General features: G+C 38.5%; 1 protein-coding gene across 11 annotated transcripts in view; it reads right to left on the bottom strand.

The window, feature by feature from the left end:
- Positions 1 to 20,870, bottom strand: part of VMP1 (vacuole membrane protein 1) — an 88,725-nt gene that overhangs the window by 52,436 nt on the left and 15,419 nt on the right. For all 11 annotated transcript variants that reach the window (XM_073315210.2, XM_073315205.2, XM_073315213.2 and 8 more), the window contains 3 exons: positions 20,718 to 20,853; positions 17,866 to 17,956; positions 15,550 to 15,660 (listed from right to left, as the gene is read on the bottom strand). In XM_073315210.2, coding sequence (XP_073171311.1) covers positions 15,550 to 15,660; positions 17,866 to 17,956; positions 20,718 to 20,853 — 338 coding nt within the window. The remainder of the gene's footprint in view (positions 1 to 15,549; positions 15,661 to 17,865; positions 17,957 to 20,717; positions 20,854 to 20,870) is intronic.

Here is a 20,870-nt window from a genome sequence, read left to right as displayed (position 1 = left end):
TCTCATGCATTGGCACAGACCAGCAATGTTTGAGATGCAAATACTGCAAAGGAATCTTTACATCCTAACAACAACAAAATGCAATTATTTCAAATATTTTTAAAAAAGATCCCATAAAAGTATTTCTATTGATTTCAGTTTTGCAAAAACAGGTTTTACAAAACCTAGGTTTTGAGCCTAGTTGGACCTGACAGTATTTTGAAGTGTTCCTCCCCTTCTCTCCACTCTTTTCTTAAAACATCAGTTAGTATGTCAGCAATCTCTTGTGCAAATCACAGTCTTTCTGCTTCAGTCTCCAATGTATAAGGTGCTCAGAAAATTGTTTGTAAAGCGCTTTAAAGCTCAACTTTTGTGCAAGTGCCATTATTAATGGAATTAAGTTGACTCACGGACTCTGCCTTCTATTAAAGGTTACCAACGCATTTTATTGAGGCCAGATCTCAGGTACAGATGGCTTCAAATGTGTACAAGAACCAAAATGCAATACAGTTAAATAATGGAACAAACTGCCATTGTAGGACTATAAAATAGTAAAATTACTATAAATCTGTGCAAATAGTTCAGATTTATCCTTATGCTGGACATCAAGAGTTTCAAACACAAAGAATCGGCTTAAAAATCACCTTCCAACATCTGTGTTTCAGCAACATGCTCAAACTGTATAAACTGTTTAGAAATTTTTATTAAAACAGATTTTTTGCAAACTTAATTTCACCCACAGTCTTAGCCTTAGCAGAATAAATTAATAATCAATTGTGTTTACATACACAGCAAGTATTGCTTAGTCTTTAGCTTCTGCTATTAATTACATGGTGGGTTTTTGTCATCATTTTGGGAGATATTCTGTCAACAATTTTCCTCTGTGTTTTTTTCTTAAGTGACTTTCAGTCTATTAGATCAGCAGGGAATCACAGTACAAAAAGCAAATCGAAATTATATTTATTATACAGCGAATAAATCTGTGAATGTAATGATAATGGGAAGAGAGGGCACTTGATGCACGACACCTATTGCTTGGACAGCTCTATTTCCCTTTATACGATATTTTAAAAAATTATTTTAATACAGAGACCAGGGACTATTTGGGAGAGTTTATGGGCTTGTTGCAGGAAATACTGGGTGAAATTTTATGGGCTGTGTTAGGCCCACAGAAGTCAGAGTAGAAAATCACTCTGTCCTTAAAAATCTATGAGAATGAACAGCTTACTGAGTTCTTATCTAGGCATTGGGAGGTGGTTTTTCATTGGGTTCGCTCTTGTCAATGTTAGCAGTTTCTCTGAACCGACTGAACAACAGAATTACAAAATTTAGTATATGTAGCAAGTTATTTTAGGTATACAAAATAGTGGAAAAGTCCTACTGAGAAAATACCCAGTCTATTTTAATTTTCACGTGGTAACTTTGGCTATCAGTTATAGGCTATTCAATTCTAGACCACTGAAACAAGTAAGAAAATTTCCACTTTGCTGTCAAGCCAATTCTTTTACCTGTACCTCTCTCCTTGTTCATTTGTTGGGAGACTGATCTAATGCTCAATAGGCACTAACTTGAACTATTTTCTGTAATTATTTAAATAAAGTTATAGTTCTGATCTCATGGTAAATTAGGAGCAATTCCGTCAAAGGAACTGCACTGAAGTAAAGACAATATGAGAGCAGATTCAGACCTGTTAAATACCAAATAATTGTTCTGATTCTGTAGGGCAAAGACACTGCAGACGGGTGAAAAATTACTAATTATCTGTACTGCAGTACTGTCTAGAGGCTGGATCCTGTATGTATCCATAGTAAGAGGCAGTTCCTGCCCCCAAGAGTTTACAATCTAAACAGACAAGACAGACAAAGGGCACGACAAAGAAAGTATCCCCTTTTTATACATGGAGAACCAACACCAGAAAAGATTAAGTGACTTGTCCAAGGTCAAACAGCAAGTCAGTTGCAGAGCTGGGAACTGAAACCAGATCCTAAGATCATCCCTTCCTTGACAGGCCCTAAAATTTCAAGGAATCTTGATTTTTTCCCCTCCTATATCCAGATAGCTTCATGCATTAAAAGATCTTTTAAGGCCTTGTGCCTCAAGCTGTAAACTATTCAAATCTGCAACATAATTCTCCTCAGCTGAAAATTTGCATGGAGGAAAACCCCAAAGTCAAGTGCCATTGCTCATGGTCTCTTGAGGGTAAGGGCAAGTTCATTGCCAAGGTTGTCAGAGACATGGGGTGTGAATCAAGAAGTACGATTTTCAGTTCCACAAAATTTGGAAGACATACCACAGTATAATGTAACTGTGGCCAGCTGTGATGAAAGACTGCAAGTGCAGAACCGGTTAGTTTCAATCTTATAGCAGCATAAGAAAAACAGTACAGTTGCCAGCACAGTAATGCCCTCTGCTTTACTTCAATAAGTGAAATTACCACTATCTTGAAGGCCAAGATTTTGAAATGAAGGCTTGCGGACAATTTACGATAGGTCCCTGCCTGGAGAAGCTTACATTTTAACTTTGAGCACAGCAAGTGAAGACAAAGAAAATGTAATAGGGGGGTCTGCTAAGGATAATTGTTATAAAAGGAAACCACACACACACACATAACCCCTATTCACTGTTTAACAACTTGCCATCTCTTGAATGCCTTAATTGTCTCAAATATGCATCTTCCTATTAACCCAGCTCTAACTGTTTCAACAACTGAAGTCTGCAAAAGGAAAAATCCTAAAGCAAGAAGCAGTCAATGGAAAAATACATTTCAGAATAGAGCTGAAAACATCCCTCCAGCCACCTGACGACTAAATCAATTTAGCACAACTCTTCTACTGAAATGCAAACAATTCTAGAATGGAAAAAAGTTGAAATTATGGATCCCACAGAAACCACATTTTAACTGGAATAAGAAATAAAATGTAAAAGATTCATTTAGAATGATTATCAAGTGTGGAGTACTCAAATTCAGAACTAGCCATGTAAGAGAGGCAAAACAATCCTGTGCTCCTTACTTAAAGCAGCTGAGCTCTGCTGCTTTAAGTAAAGTCAACTGGACAACATATCATGGTTTGGCAGACTGCATGTGATATTTCGGATATGTGTTTTTGTTCCAGTTCAGACCTGCAAAGCCCACATACAGTATCTAGTCTCAAGAACCGAGCCTCCATTATGAATGTACACTGCCTTGGTCCACAAGTCCGTAATTTCCCCTTGAATCTCAAAAGACTGGGGTTGGTCTAACTCAGTGGTGGGCAATCTGCAGCCCGGGAGGAAAATCCACTCAACTAGAAGTGTGGTCCTGACAGGGCAAGAGCTGTTGTAAGGTCATATGATAAATGTTGCAACAAAGACAGGTGCCATTTTATTTTATATCTAGCAATAATGATAGTCAAACTATGTGGGTGGGGTGATTTTCAAAGACACAAATGGGCGTTGGTACCCAATTCTCATTGGCTTTCAATGCAATTAGAATGCCCAGCCCCTCCAGGTCCTTTGAAAATACCTGCCTATTTTCTTCAAGTGTTTTCTTTTTGCTCTTTGAGTCTAAATATTAATCCTCAGTCACAGTTTTTGACCTTTATCTCACCCATGTACCCATGTTTGCTTACCAAATTTTCTTTTTTTTTAAAAAGGCATTAATGGCTTTTCCAAAGTTTGAGTTAATTTTTATGGTGGGTCAATTTACTGTAACCTATTAAGAAATACCTGCTGCTTAAGTCTAACTTTAGATCCATCTTTAAATGGACATACATTTTAAAATCACTCCAATCCCCGTTACGCTAAATAAACGGCAGCAAAACTGGTAGGCTTAGTAGAGGTATTGTTTGTCAAAGAAGCCAGAAGAATCATTAAAATGTCAAGTTAAGTAATATCTAATCACCATTTTCTTCTTTTTAATTGCAGGGGCAAGCACTGACAAGGGAAAAAAACACTGGAGTCAGTAATCTTCTGCTGATTCGGGGAGAAACATTTGCTCTCCACACTCTTACAATGACCAATAGGTCTAGCCTGTGGTTAGACTGGAATGTGATTTGTTAGAAATATTTGTGCAATTTATAAATCAAATGAGACAAGGGGTGGTCACCAGTAAGGACTTGATGCAAATCTATTTTTGGCAAAAGTAATTTAGGGGAATCACTAACTAAAAAGCCCTGATTTGTTATAAAAGGGAGCTTTATTTGAACCTATGGATACATTTGGAGCCCTAGATTTATTTTTCGTTCAATGCTTTGATCAATCACCAAAGTTAGAATCTACCCCAGATTGTTATTCTGGGGTAGGAAGTTATTCTAGAAGGCAGCATTTAAAGTCTCCAGAAAGCACAGATTTCCAAACAGGTACAAAACATATTTAAGTAGAAGCAATTAGTACAGATTTTTCACTACCTCCTCACTCAAAGAAAAAAAAGAAAGGCGGGGGGGGGGATAAAAATTAAGGATATGTATTTCAAGATAAAAAAGTCAAATCACATCCTCAAAAATGTCAGCATGTAAACTATATTAGAAAGTCTTTAAGGTAAGGGGAAGTAAGTATCAAAAGAAATATCTATGGTATTTCTATGTTACTTATTACTTTGGTATCTATGCAATGAACAAAATTATGGAGCATCAAACCATATATCAAATGTGGTTCTCAGCTCTCCCTTTACAGATCATTCATATTGTTGAAATGATGCTAGCCCCACAAGTACATCTAGATCTAATTTTAACATTTTATATTTAGGAAGATATAATTTTAGACTAGCTCTAATTTAAAAACATTTTATGACAAGGAAAAATGATACAACTCCACAGAGATGGGGGATTATCTTGCACATATTCTGGTGGGCTATAAACTTGTTTTCTTCCTTGCATATGGAATTTTTAGTACTTGGTACAAGACTCCCCCCTTACACTAAAAGGGGAAAATGTGTCATTCTATATTTGATTTAAGATAAATAAGAAAAACAAGAGCTAGTTTCTCATGGGAAACAGCCTGCTAGCTTTGCCACAGCCTGCGACTCATCTCATACTTATCTACTAAGTCATTACACCTCTCAGGAAAACAAGACTAAGTTACAGCACCTTTTATCTTCAGGACTGGCGGGCAGCTGAACACACAGAAAACTGTTCATTTCAGATGTGACTAAAAGGGAAAATTGGCATGGAGATAGTTGGCTAATAAGCCAAAGCATTTTCACCCCAACTGCAACAGCTTGGAATCAGAGAGGTTGCTAGTCCATATTCATCTAAGTACAGACTATAAGCATGTGTAGATTTCTGACTCTGGGAAGTTGTTTTTCCTCCCTCTTCTGAAATCAACCCAGTCTGTCCACATATCACGAGGGTCCAAGAAGGCTGAATGATTTCACATATTATCTGAGTTGCAATGAAAGCTGTAAAGCAGGAGTTAAGAACAAAGAAGTTCTCAGCTTGGAGTTTCTTTAGCTTTCCAAATCACTTGGGCTAGCTTTAATGTACTAATTTTGTATTCCCATATTTGCACTAATTTTACATCAGGAACCTATACATTTAATTTAGCTCTTTTCTATTCCCACCTCAGTTAAGTCTTTCCTCTCAGAGCATGGCTAATGGAAATCCCAGATGATGAACAAGCAGCTCCAAATACAACCGAACAAGAGTCACCAGGGGATGATGCATGTGGTGCCGTTAAACGTGCAGCATAGCCATGGTGTTACTTCCAGGAGAAACTCGGGCTTTGGCATGATATTAAAAAAAAATACAGCTATTTTACAAGAATACTTATGGTAAATGAAAGATGCCACCCAGAACACCCCCCTCCCCTCCTCAGTAGCAGTTACAAGCAGATTTCTGGTTGCCTATGGGCAGAACTGGAATGCGAGGCAAAGTAGGAAGTGTGAGGGTTTATACGCTGCTCCTGTCCTCCCTCAACACCCATCTGTCCTGAGGTCTGCATTCTCCCACTTTCCTCCTTTAACCAATGATATATTTTTATGATCAGTGAAGAGCACATTATAATATCAATTCAAACTGACATGGTGGTAAAGCCTACTCTTAGCCTTTCCAGCTGTATCTTGGTTTGCTGGGTTATGTTGTGCCTTATCTCTGCTCTGTTCTTGTGAGCAAAGAGCAACATGAAACATACAAAATTCAGATCTGCATATGGGAACAGAACAGAGGAAATAACAGGATGTGTGCATGACTGGGAAAACACAATACACAAGGGTATTGTAGGGTCTCCCAGCAAAGCAGCTTGAATTGCAGGCACAATGCAGAAGAGAACTGAGTAAATAAAAACAAAACTTGTTTTCATAAAAGAGTTTGAAATATTCAGCTTGTAAATCTTTGAAAGATCAAAATATCATGCCAAGCATCTACTCTACTCCCTTGATGGATATAACTCCAAGTCACCGCTGCTGGCTAAAACGTTCAATATTGTTTAAGTGTCACCACTACACTAACATCTTATAGACATTTAAAGACTAAGTGCCAGGAAGCCGTCCCCTAGCGTACTATTCACCTCATGCAAGAGGTTTATTATAATGATTCAGGCTTCAGAGAAGATGTCTAGATTCTGATGTCTGACCACTTTAAATACCATTGGGAAGACATACACAACACTTCTGTGATCTCAGAATTCAGTTCCCTGCTCTGTATATATTTACGATTGATATGGACAGATAAACATTAGCATGGTTTGTCCCACAGGACTCGCATTTTATGATAGGCACCCTTAAAAATAAATAAGATTTCACATGGAGAGAAGACTTAAGAAAATTAACACAAGAAATTTACCCAACTAAATTGGTAGCTCTGCACAGTTTAATCCACTATGACTCTTGCAATGCATAGTTGCGTATTTAGTCTAAATTCTTCCAGCATCAAGCAGAATAGAGCTCATGTGAGAATTAAAGAGGTGTTCCCATCAAACAGTGATAGACAAAATTAATTTTCTAAGCTCCATGTTGATCCATGTGTTCCAGGATGTTTCAGTTCACTGTAAATAGCTTAGGACAGCTAAAGGAAGTTGGCATGAAGGAAACAAATGAGACAGAAACAGAGTCATGAACAATCCTCATACAAACAGGCTCCATTTCAACATATTTTTGAATCATGTTCTGTGTTCAACACATTTTTCTTTCAACTACCTTTCCTGGTCAACAACAGTAATCTGATCCCAGCTATTGGACAGGACAGAATTGACACTTGTTTAGTTTGTCCTAGGCTTGTAAGCCGACATGCAAACTGAAGAATGATACAAACTGGAAATGGACACTTTCTTCAAGTAGAAGAATTGCATGCAGGGGGGAAAGAGAAAACATTTCCCATCTTGCTAAAGAAGCAAGTTCTTTGTTTGTTTCTCACATTTTTCTACACACATGGAACCCATCAATCTTCCAATTACTAACATTAATTTTGAAGGATCCACATGAGAAGGGTAAGACTCCTTGCAAAGTAGTGGAGAATCAGTAAAAGGCAGAGTCTTCCAGCCAATAATTTAACAGCAACATTTTATACATGAACAACAAAATGGAGGCTGCCATTCTGGCAGCTTTTAAAAATGGTTCTTACAATCAAAAGCTGGAAAGGCAGGTGAGTGCATGGGGTTTGCAAAATTACCCAAATGGTAACTTTGTTCCAATCCCAGCACAGGGTGGAAATGAAAACAAGTTTGCTGATTCTCAGAAATAGTATGACCACTTCACAAAATTACCACACAACTGGACAAAACCCATCTCCAGTGTTACCAACTCTTGCAATTTTACCATGAGTCTTGGGATATTCAGTGTTCTTAAAAGCCCAGCTCCTAGAGTCAGATGATTACATAGGAATTGCAGATTTCATTTAAGAAAAATTTAAGATTTTCCTGCCATGTAAGACTAAAAAAAACCCATGACCTGACTGTACTCTAAAGGCTCAAAACCCAGAGGCAAAATAAGAAAACCCCCCTCCCCATATTTGTTTGTTTAAAATTTCATGATTTAAAGGCAATCTCATGATTTCAGAGGGCCTGACGTAGTTTTTGAATGATTGGGGTTCGCAACAGTATTTGTACAAGTTAATTAACCAGTGATTATTGCACAAGATGTTTGGATTTTAAGTCAGCAGATCACAAACTGAATTACCTGACATTTAGGTCAGACCAAGTGGGTCTTTTTTCAGTTCCAAGCTGCTGAACTCATGGAAGACCAGCTTGTGAGCTCCTGGCCCAATCAATCAAACAAACCCCAGAACTGATTCAAGCCCAAAGCACACTAATCTCCAACCTAGAAGGAATCCAAACACACTCCTTCGGTGCCCACTTAGTTGTAAGGAGGATGCAACATATTTAATTCATCTTCTGTCTTCATAAGACTGTTTTTATCACTTATAGTGGACGGCAGTTACTGCAATGTCACTTCCTTTCTTTTATTACAAGATTTTTCACTGAGGTTTCGTTACAGAGACTAACCCCACATATGAAAGCTTTGAAGACTTTAACGTCCCTTCCATCATCCACACACAATGCATTCCTGTATTCTGCCACTGTGGGTGAGGCCTGGAGGTTCTTGTTACACTGTTACATTTCCTGTTTGTTCTATTTCATACCAGGACTATCAATGAAAACATATTCAACAATTGCTCCACTTGCCTCTAGTGGTAATTAGACATACAAATTCATTTTTAAAAATATCACGCAACTCCAACAGCTGAAACTGGTTTTGCCCCTCACATATCTGATCCGCAAGGGATTCACTTCCACTTAGCCATCAATGTTAGGACAGAAAACAAATTATCAGCTCCACGAGGCCACTGACCTTTTGTTTCTGCAAAGGTGTTTTTTTTTTTTTTTCAAATGAGCAATAATTCTGAAATTGTTTTCTGTTTGTCTCAGTTTCATCTACTTTTGCAATTTCTGTGCCAGAGATGAACTGAAATTAAGTCACGAGGCAAGGGGCTTTGATGAACACTACACAGCATTTGCAAGCAATCCTTCAAACAAGTGCTCCACCTAGTGTCAATCATCATTAAAGTATGCACTGCAAACCAATCATATGGTCACAAGTTCAACTGGCAGCTCATTCATTACTTTTTGTAACAGCAAAGAGACCTCCTTTAGTGATATGAATTCCTTGCATATGACTAGCTACCTTTGGTCATCTGCTCTTCTGGTAACTAAGTGATTCATTCTGTTTCTGTTTGAAAATGCCAGCAATATGTGAGAAGTTATTTTTGACAATAGAAAGAAGCAGTGGGCCGATGGAAAAAATGTCTGAATTAGTGGCCAAATAGATTTTGTATCCCTACAGAGCTACATGTCAATTTCTATTTTTAAAATGTTATTTTCAAAAGAGATGTAAGAAAAACAATGTCTTAAGGAAATTAAGCCAGCAGATGTGTTTTGAAAGGTGTCAGAATGAAGATTTATCGGAAGAATCATGTAGTCTTCTTCCACACTATATTTTAAAGCCGTATTACATTCCAGCCTTGTGCTCAGAGTGACACTTAGTGGCAATGGTGAGCATTGTTTTCCAAAAGTCCAGTTAAAATGTTGCATTTTTCACTGGATAAAAAACAGAGAAGCAGCATGAAACTAGAAACCAATCCAGAGCAGCAATTTTAGATACAGTCTAACATCAAGGAAGTTCCTCAAGATAACTAGTAAATGGCAATTAAATGTAAGAATAACCATTAAATATCACACACTGACACTCAGGCACACTCAAGAAGATCCCTCTAGTAGTCAAAGAGCAACAAAACCTAAATACAAGCAATCAGATTTAAATTGATACTAATCACAGTCCCCTACTGACAGTAAACCTCCCCTAAAGTAGAGATTGGTTTAGATTTTAATACCTACCGCTTCATGCCACCCTCCAATGCTCTTTTACCTTCTGATATTATGATCTACCTCTCTGTGGATGGCAGGACAAGTAGCTGGATTGAGATCCTCTGAAGGATCCAGACAAATCATTGTTTTAACACTTGGAAAATAACCTACTAGGCTAGAGAGAGCAAACATCCAGGGTCATTCACATATTGGATCTACTGCACACATAATTCTACTGAATTATTTGCCAAGCTAACAGCTTGCTTGTGCATAGTTGTTCTGATATTACCATAGTTGTACATGTCAAATATAGGGCTATGTATTTTTAAAAGATGCACCTGTATCGTATATGATATATGCTAGCACTTCCCAGAATAGCAAAGATATTATTGCAAGCAGCAACAAACGCTCAGAAGCACATGGGTCAGCCTGACAGCACTGTTGTCTAATCATGTAATTGCATTTTCAACAATCTCACTGTGCATTCAGATTTGGTATGACCAATTAATTATGAGTAATTTAAAAACACTTTACTGCTGCTCTACTCTCTACTCCCAACAGATCAAGTCACTGAGGCCTGATTTGATTTTTACATCATTTTGAAGTGTTTTCATCAACGGTATGAAAGCAGAAATCCTTTTACCGGCTAATGAAGTGTACACAAGTAATTTGTTAGATCTGGTTTAAATGAGTATGTTAAAAATGGGAGGTGAATATATATTAACAACAAGGAGCATGTATAATGTGCAATGAACACAAAATCTTTTACCTAGAGAGCTTGTGAATTATTTTTAAAAATCTGATATATTGGACAGCTAAATGAACCAGTTTGAGACACCTAATACACCTATATGATGAGCTGGAGAACTTCTGAATACACCTGGACTAACAATTTATACTGCTCTTCTGAAAGACTTCAATTACACTCTGCAGTTGCACCTAGCAGTCACAAGTTAGTATTTTGTGTTTCCTTTGATGCAGGGTATAAATTCTCAGATTCAGGAGCTATCAGATACAGAACGGATATTATACTACACATACACTTAACTCAACACTGCCCTTAGCAATAGAGATGAAAAAAATTTTTTTAAAAAAAATAAAACCTTTGATCCTTAAATCGGTAGCATTCTGGAAAGTCAGTAAGAGCTCCATATATTTACGTTTAGAAGGATTATATTTTTATTGATAAATGTCTGTAAATGTCCATTTCACCATACACACAAACAGATGACAAATATTTCCATAGATTTTATATCAGAAATGTACAGATAGCCAAAAAAGAAAAATGCTGCTTGAGAATTTATTAGAGTTTGATTTAAGGATATTCAATTAGTATTTTTTGACATGTGATGTTGACAATGTTTTAATGGTATAAAGCTTTAACTTTTTGAATCTCAACATTTACTGTCATTAAATAATTATGGTCTCACCACCCACCATAATTTTGTGCAACTGAACATTTAAATTGACATCAATATTATCTGTCAAAATTATAAAACTAAAAATCAATTTCTGCCAAGCCTAGATACGTTGCAGATTTGTGTTTTTACATTTGTAGTGCCACCTAGTGACTGCAGGACCTGCACTACTGCATATAACTGAGTTAACGCAGCTAAGTGACACCATGGTTGAGAACACTGAGAATTGAGAAAATCTCAAGTTAACGTCCACAGAACAGTCATCATTTGGACCTCTTGTGTTTGCACAATATTTTCTATAAGTGTATATGGAAGGAGGAAAGAAACAGCATCTATGTTCCTCTACCTCAGTGGTCTCCAACCTTTCTGTGGCCAAGAGCACACTGATGCCTTCAGAAGAGTGTGGCGGGCAATGACGCTTCTCGGCGGCATTTCGGTGGCGACGCTTCTCTGGTGGCCGCACTCCTCGGCGGCATTTCGGCGGCAGCGTCTCCGCCGGAAGCGCTCATTGGCGGCATGTTCTCTGGCGGATGCGCTTCTCTCCTCTTCGTTGCTTGGCGCCGGCGGGTGCCATGGTGCCCACGGGCACCGCACAGGGGACCACTGCTCTACCTATTTACCCCTAGGGGCTTCTTTACACTGGCACACAAAATCAGCACTGCTGTGATCGACGCAATGACATTGATTTAGTGAGTCTGGTGAAGATGCGTTAAGTCGATGGCAAAGTGCTTTCCTGTCAACTTCAGTACTTCATCTCCCCAAGAGACAGAAGGTAAGTCGGCAGAACAGCGTCTCCTCCAAACATAGTGCAGTGTAGACACCATGTTAAGGCAATGAAAGCTATGTTGCTCGGAGGGAGGGGATATTTTTCACACTCCTGAGTGATATAATTTACATCGACTTAAGCAGCACCGTAGACCAGGCCTACGACAACTTGTAGCATTCTCTCCATATAATCAGGACCGGCTCTAGGCACCAGCAAACCTAGCACATGCTTGGGGCAGCACTCTGGGTGGGGTTTTTTTTGGGGGGGGGGCTTCGGGCGGCAAAAAACCTAGAGCCGGCCCTGCATATAGTGGGAAATTGATTCTCTGCTCAATTTATCCAAAGAGTATGCAAACAGCACACACATTTTTCCTGTATTAATGCACTTACATTAATTGTGTTACACACCTATTGAATTTTAAGGCCTACAATAAATTCCCTCTAGTTATTCAGAGGGGTCTATTTTGTCTGTTCTTTTACATTGAAAGATCAGAGTTTAGATGTTGCTGTTTTCTGGAATGACTATTGAATTTACGTTAAGGTCATCTGACTCTCAATCCACACAGGTTCATATGTTGGCACACAACCCCAGTATGTGGATGTCTCCAGTTCTCCCAAGTGTTTAACTGTACTGTGGAAATGCATTTTCAGAGAGAACTTAGTCCCCAAACATGGAGTCTTCCACTATGCTAGTCCAACTTTCTGCTTCTCTCAAGTAATGTCTCAAATTGGAGTCAACATCTCAGTTATTTAATTCCATACTAATGTGTAAATTTTCAACAAGTCAGTGCTTTGAGTTTCGCTAAATCAGTGGTTCTCAAACTTTTGTACTGGTGACCCCTTTCACATAGCAAGCCTCAGAGTGCAATCTCCCCCTTATAAATTAAAAACACTTTATTATATATTTAATGTCATTATAAATGCTGGAGGCAAAGTGGGGTTTGGGGTAGAGGCTGACAGCTCACAACCCCCCATGTAATAACCTCGTGACCCCCTAAGGGGTCCCAACCGCCAGTTTGAGAATTCCTGTGCTAAATGGACTCACTATCGTAGACGGATGATCAGAAGCTGGCCAGAGTTTGAATGGCAACTAGGAGGTGCAGATAATAAAGACAGGGGTTAAGATTTTGAATTAGGGGCACAAATGTAAATGTTTGGTGGGTCTCATCCTAGCATTCACATTTGCAATACAAAATCCACCACATTTGGCATTATCTGCTCAAGAGAAACGCAAGGCTAAGACAAGAGGAAGAGAATCACAAATGAGACATTGTGAGAACTTCATAGGAAAAACTTAACATCTGCCCACACTGTATCTTGAAGTTCACATAGCAAATAGCCCCTCATTTGCCATTTCTACGTTTGCCTCCACAGTAAGACGCTTCAGACAAAAGATAAAGCCTATTTTTCTTTATCAATTGCCAATGGAGTTGAGAGTTTGACAACCATAGATTTGTGCCTGCTTAGTATGAATGTCTGATTTAACTTAGGCAGGCAGATGATGTGCCCTTGAAGGCAGCTTTATTGGCAGAAGGATTTTACAAGTCCCACAATAAGTACTTTCACTAATCCAAGCTTCTCTGCCTACATGATGCTATTTTATGTTGTGTTACACTAGGTGTTCACTCATTCACTCTGCAGACACAGTTAAGCCAGGTTAATGACAAGACAAAAATTAAGCGAACTACACATCTGTCAGTTCATGTATCCTGCTACAAACAGCCAAATGTAAGCAGAACACTGCCCTGTTTCATTTGCTTTTCTATTTTAAAGGATTTAAAATACTTAACATTTGAACTCTCCTTTACTATAGATCTAAAAAGGCTATTCACTGTACCTTATGGTGGAGTTCTTCAGTGATGCTGCATCTCCAATGTTTCTTTCCAGTGCCTATAAACTCTCCGCTGTTTTACAACAAGTTGATGAAATGAACCTCTCAGATTTCAGGCATGCTTGGCTGCTATGTGACTTTTCACACTTCACTGAACTAGCAATATATATAGCCTAGGATTAATGCTCTGATGCGCAGTGGGGTAAATGTCCACAATGTCCAGTTTTCCCAACTGTCCTATTCAGTTACAGTTTTACCAATATGCTGTCAGCTCACTGGAGCAAGGAGCCATGTCTTCCAATGCAGCCCTGATACTGCATATGGTTTTTGGGTGCTATCACAATACAAAAGACATGCCAGTCTCTTCCAGTCTGCAAGCAGAAAGAAGCTACTATTTTCTAGTTAGAGCAAAGGATTTTGACAGCAGAAAAATCTAGGCAGGGTTCTCAACAGGAATCCTGAGAGCTTTGCCATTTTTCATGCACTCTCTTCTACTGTTAACAACAGACTGCACATGTAAGCCTATGCTTTAAACTTCCCCCTGCAAACAATGAAAACGTGTGTTGGTTTTTAAGTGTGGAATGGACAATTATCCTGCACCTGCTGATAAAAATATAACCTTTTTTATTTACATTTGCACACACATTCCCCTTTACTAATCTCTCCATTGTACAGAGGGGAAAAATAAAGTAAACCAAAGCCAGAGTGTATTAAAACATTCCACATAACTCAAAATTAACAACTGAGTAACCTTCACAACCTTTTTTCACCTTAATTCAGAGTGAAGATGATAGTTATGTCTCCCCTTTTCTGCTCCCGACAAAGACTTTAAGAAAGCAGTTATGGTGCATACACATCCCTAATGCTCAAGTGAATGCATCCTTCACAGTTGTCATTCAGTCTGAGCAGCATTGCTTTATTGCATGGAAAACAACAAGAGTTCTCCTTTTTCCCCCGAAATGCTTTATGTGTTATTGGTCATGATTAAAGCAATCCTAAAATTAAACCATCAGTAACTGTTCCAAATACAATATGGGGTTGGTTGCACAAAACGGGTTTAATTATTTTTTGCAGCCATGAAGCCTTTTTTAAAACCACGATAGTTGTTTGTAATCAAAGAACTGGCCCAATGGAAAACAAAATTTTCCTGACTTTTCGAGGTAATTTGAAGTTGAGATAAACAACACAATGTGGTTGTCTTCAGAGAGATTTAGAGGTTAATTTAGTGTGGTATCTAGACATATTTTTCCTGTATCTTGTTATTATTTATAAAACAGAATTACTGTGGACTGAGCTATAAGAATAATTTATTACATGTTTCAGAAGCTTCAGCTAGGAAAATTAACATTTTGATCTACCAAAAAAACCCAAGCATCCTAAAAAGCCTAGTCCAGACCCCATTTTCCATCTGTTACAGCTACTTCATACTAGAAAACTTCCTTGCTTATTTAAGTGCATTAATTAGTGCAGATAGCACTGAAAATTACCATTACAAATTATGGGTCCAATTCTGCAAGGTAAAGATGATCTCCAGCTGCAGGATCTCACCAAGAGTTCAATAATGATATATAGCATAGAGACAACAAAACAAGGTAACAAAATACCATTTAGCAAAGATGACATTACAAAGACTCAACAGCATGGATGATTTTTTTTTTTTTTTTTAAAGTCCACAAGTATATAAACACCAAGCTCATATATAGCACTTTTCATCCACAGATCTCAAAGCACCTTATAAAAAGGAATAATGTGATTGGAAAGGAAATGTAGTTGTAGGTTTCTTACCAAATAGAGTAGAAAGGTATGAAGACCTGTTCCGAGTCCAACAGAGGACAGAATGCCTAAGCCTACCCAGTAGGCACACCACAAGAATTTTTTCTCCATATACTGCACATACTGAAAAACAAGAAAAATCACAAAAGAAAAACAGGATGAGTGAATTCTCATGGAGGAGGAAAGAAAGGTGCAGCTGCTCTTCCGAAGTGCTTAAGATAATTTATCAGTGTCAAAATGACCAACTTGAATTCTAGACAGTTCTCAAAACAGGCTGATCTATGTAAGGTATAGCTAGTGTTAAAGATATTATATGTAAACGGCAATGATCCAAAGAGGATACTAATGAGTGTACTCAATGGTAAATTGGTTAGTCTCTAAGGTGCCACTAGTACTCCTTTTCTTTTTGCAAATACAAGTCTAACACGGCGGCTACTCTGAAATGGTATAGTTGTAATTCAATTCTAGCCACCATTAATGTCTGCATGATAAAGCAAAAGATCTGTCGGGAACACAGTGCCTGTGAAAGGTTATGGGATGGATAACTAGGAGACTAAGCTTCCATAGTTATCCACAGAACAGGTACGGAAGTAGTGTAAACTTCCTCACCATGATCTGCCAAACTATCTGTCAGAGCCACCTAGTGGTCAAATGGGAATTCAGTTGAACTCTAAACTGACAAAATTGCCAGCTACTACCAAATGTGAGGGCAGTTCTTGTGAAGCAGATATTTATCCACCGAGAACAGGACTGAGCCACCAACTCATTTCAGAGGCCAAACAGCCAGATGGAGGTCAGTTAGTCACTATCTATACTTAGTGGACTTAGTCACTATCTACATGGAGTGAGTTTGAGTGTTTCTATATTTTCTTAATAAAAACAATGGTAAGAGAACACTTGGAAGGGGAATTCTAAGTGATTATTAGCCTCTGGATTTAAATAAAGGTGTACCTGTGTTAAAAACAGAACAGCAAGTGTAGGAGTTCTGCAATGTTACAGGCTCTTGATTTTCCAGGTCAAGGATAAGAACAAGATGAGTCACATCAGAGGATGGAGAAAACGAGCACTAGAGGCCATTTTCAATATTGAATGCTAGTCAGTGAAAGGGACCAACACCAATCCGAAAATGGCAGCACCTGGATCTCCTGGCTGAGGTTGGGAATCAAAGCCCTGCTGAAATGCAAAGGGTCATTTCTCTAGCACCAACATACATTTGCATAGCACCAGGGAGGCTCTTGCTATGCCTGTAAAAGCACCTAAAAGGCAGTTAGCCTAACAGTTTGGCAGAATGAAATGTACTTTAATGCTTCAAAACTGCGTAAGATTCTTCCCCAGGTACATGACTCATTGGGCTGACCTATTCTTAGGGCTCACAAAATTATACCAAGGGATTCAATTACAATCAGAAAAGTTATTGTGCTAGGTTACTACATAAAAGATCTGGTGTGGGAGTTAAGACTCTTGCTGCACATGTTGCAAGCACCACAGGTAGGCAGTCAAATCTCTGAATGGGGAAGCAGGTGGAGTTGGATTTAGGCAAGATTTTTGGAATCTGAAAGGGCTGCATGGAAGAGAGAGTCAGAGCAACAAGAAGGGACAGCTGATGGCTTCCAGCCAACCATCTCCTTTGCAGGGCTGGGCTGACAGGGCTCTCCCCCACAGGACAAGATCAGAGACTTGGTATTGCCTTCCTCCCTGACTTACATTTCTATAATGGTTTACATTTTTGCACCGATACAAAAAGTATCAAACTTCATATCACCTGGGATGCAGGTAGGCATAAAATCCATTTTAAAGGAATTGGGAGTAACAGCACTAGGATTTGAACTCAGGAGCTCCTGACTCCCACCCCCATGCTCAGTCCATTAGACTATTCTATGTCCGGAGAGAAAGACCATCCCAGATGGTTTGAAGAATCCTCTGCAAGGAGGAAGAAACAATCTACCTGGGAGCCCTGACATTTTGGTAGATTATGGTCCCATTTAGCCTTAGTTTTCCTGACAGCAGAGCCCAATGCTGAACACTCTGAGAAGCAGATGTGGAGTGGCACTTATTCAGAGATAGATGACAAGTAGAATACATGTGGCTGCAGAGAGGTGGACTGAATGATCGGATAGGTCTTCCCTATCTTTACCATCTATGATTCATTTGCTATGCAGCAGAAGGGAGTGCACGGCAGGGGGAATTAACAGCTGCATAAAATGAACGCTCAGGTAGGTGCATTACCATTCTTGTATGACATTATTCAATCCCCTCAGTGTACGTTTTGGTAGGACAAGGACAGGAAGTGCCAGCCATAAAAGAAAATAACTTGGATGAACTGCATACCTGTTGATGTGTTCCTTCTATATAATACGCAGCTGTAAGCACTGCAAGCAGCAGCAAAAAAGACACCACGATACTTCGGCGATGCCACAATCTTAAAAGACAAATTACAATTAGGGTCATTCATATTTTTCCATGCATTGCAAAGCCACCTCTGTGTCATTGTCGAACAGCTTTATTGGGGTGCATCAAAAGGGTAAAAAGACAGCCTGACAAATTTGTTATTTTAAGATATAGGTCAAAGCTCTCTTAAAAGAACTGAGGAGTCTTGATTCTTTAATGGGAATCTGATTTCACTTGGAACTGGAATAAGAGAGTTCTGTTACACAAACTGAAAGTATTTTTCATCCAATTAACTCTATGTTCTACAAACATTAAGCCTTGACACCCAAGATAACTGGTACTGCCATATTATCAATTTTACGGAGGAGTAAAGCAAGGTACAAAGTAGTTAAGTAACTTAGCGAAGGTCACAGTAAGTCAGTGGGAGAGCTGGGAATAGAACTTAAAACTCCTAACTCTGAGTCATATGCTCTGACCAGTAGGGCAAAGTGGCATTAGAAAGGGTAGTCTTATAACTATTTGGGTTCTCTCTTAATCTGTTGAAATTAAACCTTGAAAAGGTCTCTGGTTTCAGCTCAGAAAAATGCAATGTGAAAACCTTCCAGTTAATTATCAAGTGTAAGGAAATTATCAGTGGGGGTGGAAGGGGAGAAGTATTTCTTTATGTAATTTGAGATCCAGCTACTTTGGATTTTGTGTCTATCTAGCTTTACAAGGCTGCAATAAAACTGTTCCTTTTGCTTGGCAGTGCACAGCTGGTTTAGGCTAGATCATTTATTTTACCCTTTTCTTGGCAATCTAACACAATTGCACTCTCACCTAATGCCATATTACAGAAATTTTAATTTGCTGTTTAATCGTGTTTTTAAAATAACACTATCAACTGCAATTGAGTAAATTTTAAAATAATTAGTTAAAGTTTCAGGTACCACACTAGTCCCCTGCCAATTTTTGTCTTTTTACAACCACATCTGCCCTTATATGGGGTTTTTCTCCCCTGCTGCAGTGTGCAAATCCCACATAATCAACAGGGAGGAATTGCCATATAGGGGAAACAGTGAAACTGACTAAACACAAATCACTCAAATGCATAATTAAACAAGGTGAAAACTCCCTAATCTCTTTCAATTATAGAAATATTTGGTGTTACTTGTAAAGTAGGCTAAGAATTCAGACAGGAAGTGCAATTCTTAGATTGACAGTCACCCTTTAAAGCACCATTTAATAACAATATAGTATAACCCAGCATAGGACAATCTGAATTTGTGTCTGTTAATATGTTAAAACAGAATCAGTTAAATTATTTTCTGTGAATACTGCATAATGTTAGTGTCCAAAATATTGCTGTGTTACAATATAAGACGTAAGACAGATACACAAGTTTAAAATATAGAAAGCCAGGTACCAATCAAATTGGATAAAATATCAACTCCAATGTTATTTTCTAGGGTGTACTTTAGTAAATTGTTAAAGAATTTTAAATAAACAGTGTCACAAATGTATATGGGACATGGAAAAACAGTTCTCAAAAGAAACAAGCCCAAGAACACTGAAAGAAAGCAAAAAGTGCAAGAGGATATTTTTTAGGAATACACTACATAAGCCACAAATTATTTTGCACATGGGTCACTTCAGAAGATCAGCGTTTAAGTTACTCACTCCTCTGAATGGGCCCCATACATCAGCACTCTCCTTCTGGCCTGGAAAGTGGGTGAATGCAGCTTATCAGCATTCTCAACTGACTAAAGGGCTTGTCTATTCAGAGACTTGATGCATGGTAAGTCGGATGTGAATCTATCCACACCAGCCTGCCATACTGTGGCCAGGGCTGTAGACCCTGCAGCTGTGCACTAGAAGTTCAGCGTGCTTTGACGTACACAGCAGATTCACATCCAAGCCTGCCATGCACTAAGTCTCCATATAGACAAGCCCTCAGTAAGGGGCATTCTAACAACGGCACTACTAACATTACCCAAGACCACATCAGAGCATACCTACTTGGTTGGAAATTGACCATTTGATCATAGGCTCATTCTGAACACAAGTCCATTAATTATCAACATGCTAGGATGGCTTGTTATTAATGCTGTTCTCCCTTGATAATTTTATTCATATTTATCCTTCTCCAATACAAAGCTTTTCATGTTTAGTACAGTAAGAAACTTAACTCTAACCTTCCCCATTAGGAAGGAATGTTAGGCAGGTTGGGGGTCACAATCCTTATCATGGTGAGAGCCTATTCAATATACCGTTTACAAATCATGGTTTAGAGACAGCACCACTATAGATTATTTCCTACTGTGGAAGAGAACACGTCAATTAAAAGCAAAGTCCTCTCTATATTTCATAAACGTGAATACAAGTGCCAGGCAATCTTGAACTTTGCCCTGATAGGGAGTTACTAATATCCCTTAATGAGTTTCAAAGGCATATAATAATAAAATCTGAGCTCCCGTCTAGATGCAGTCATTAATACAATAGTTCATGCTGTCAAGCTCCCTAAGCACTATCTTGTCATTTCAAAGAAGGATATTCAATTATTCAGAAATAAAGACTCTGATTCTTTTCTATTTATCAAGGCAATTTGGAGTTTGATATCAATGCAATTTACACACAAGTTTTGGTGAGCAGTCGAGAACATGGTTTATTTAAAATAAATTTTAAAAAAAGAGTATTTTTCTTTGAAACAGATTTATAACCGTGAACCATCACGGAATGTGAGATGCCACAATGATCTACTGAATCAAAGCACCCCACAGAGCTTAGAGATGGAAATTAAAGGTGATCTTTACTTTATGGTCCATTCCTTCAAGTTTATTAGGGTTTCCAGGAAAAAATACTGCAAGGTAATGAGTGGTTGTCTCCAGAGCACAATATTTTGCCTCTCTTCTCGGTCCCTTCGCTTCCGTTCACATGGCAAAGAGGGGTCTGGAAATGAAGATGGA

This window comes from Lepidochelys kempii, chromosome 17 (genome assembly GCF_965140285.1).
Source record: "Lepidochelys kempii isolate rLepKem1 chromosome 17, rLepKem1.hap1, whole genome shotgun sequence".
NCBI lineage: Eukaryota > Metazoa > Chordata > Testudines > Cheloniidae > Lepidochelys > Lepidochelys kempii.
This window is presented reverse-complemented; position numbering and strand designations above follow the sequence as displayed.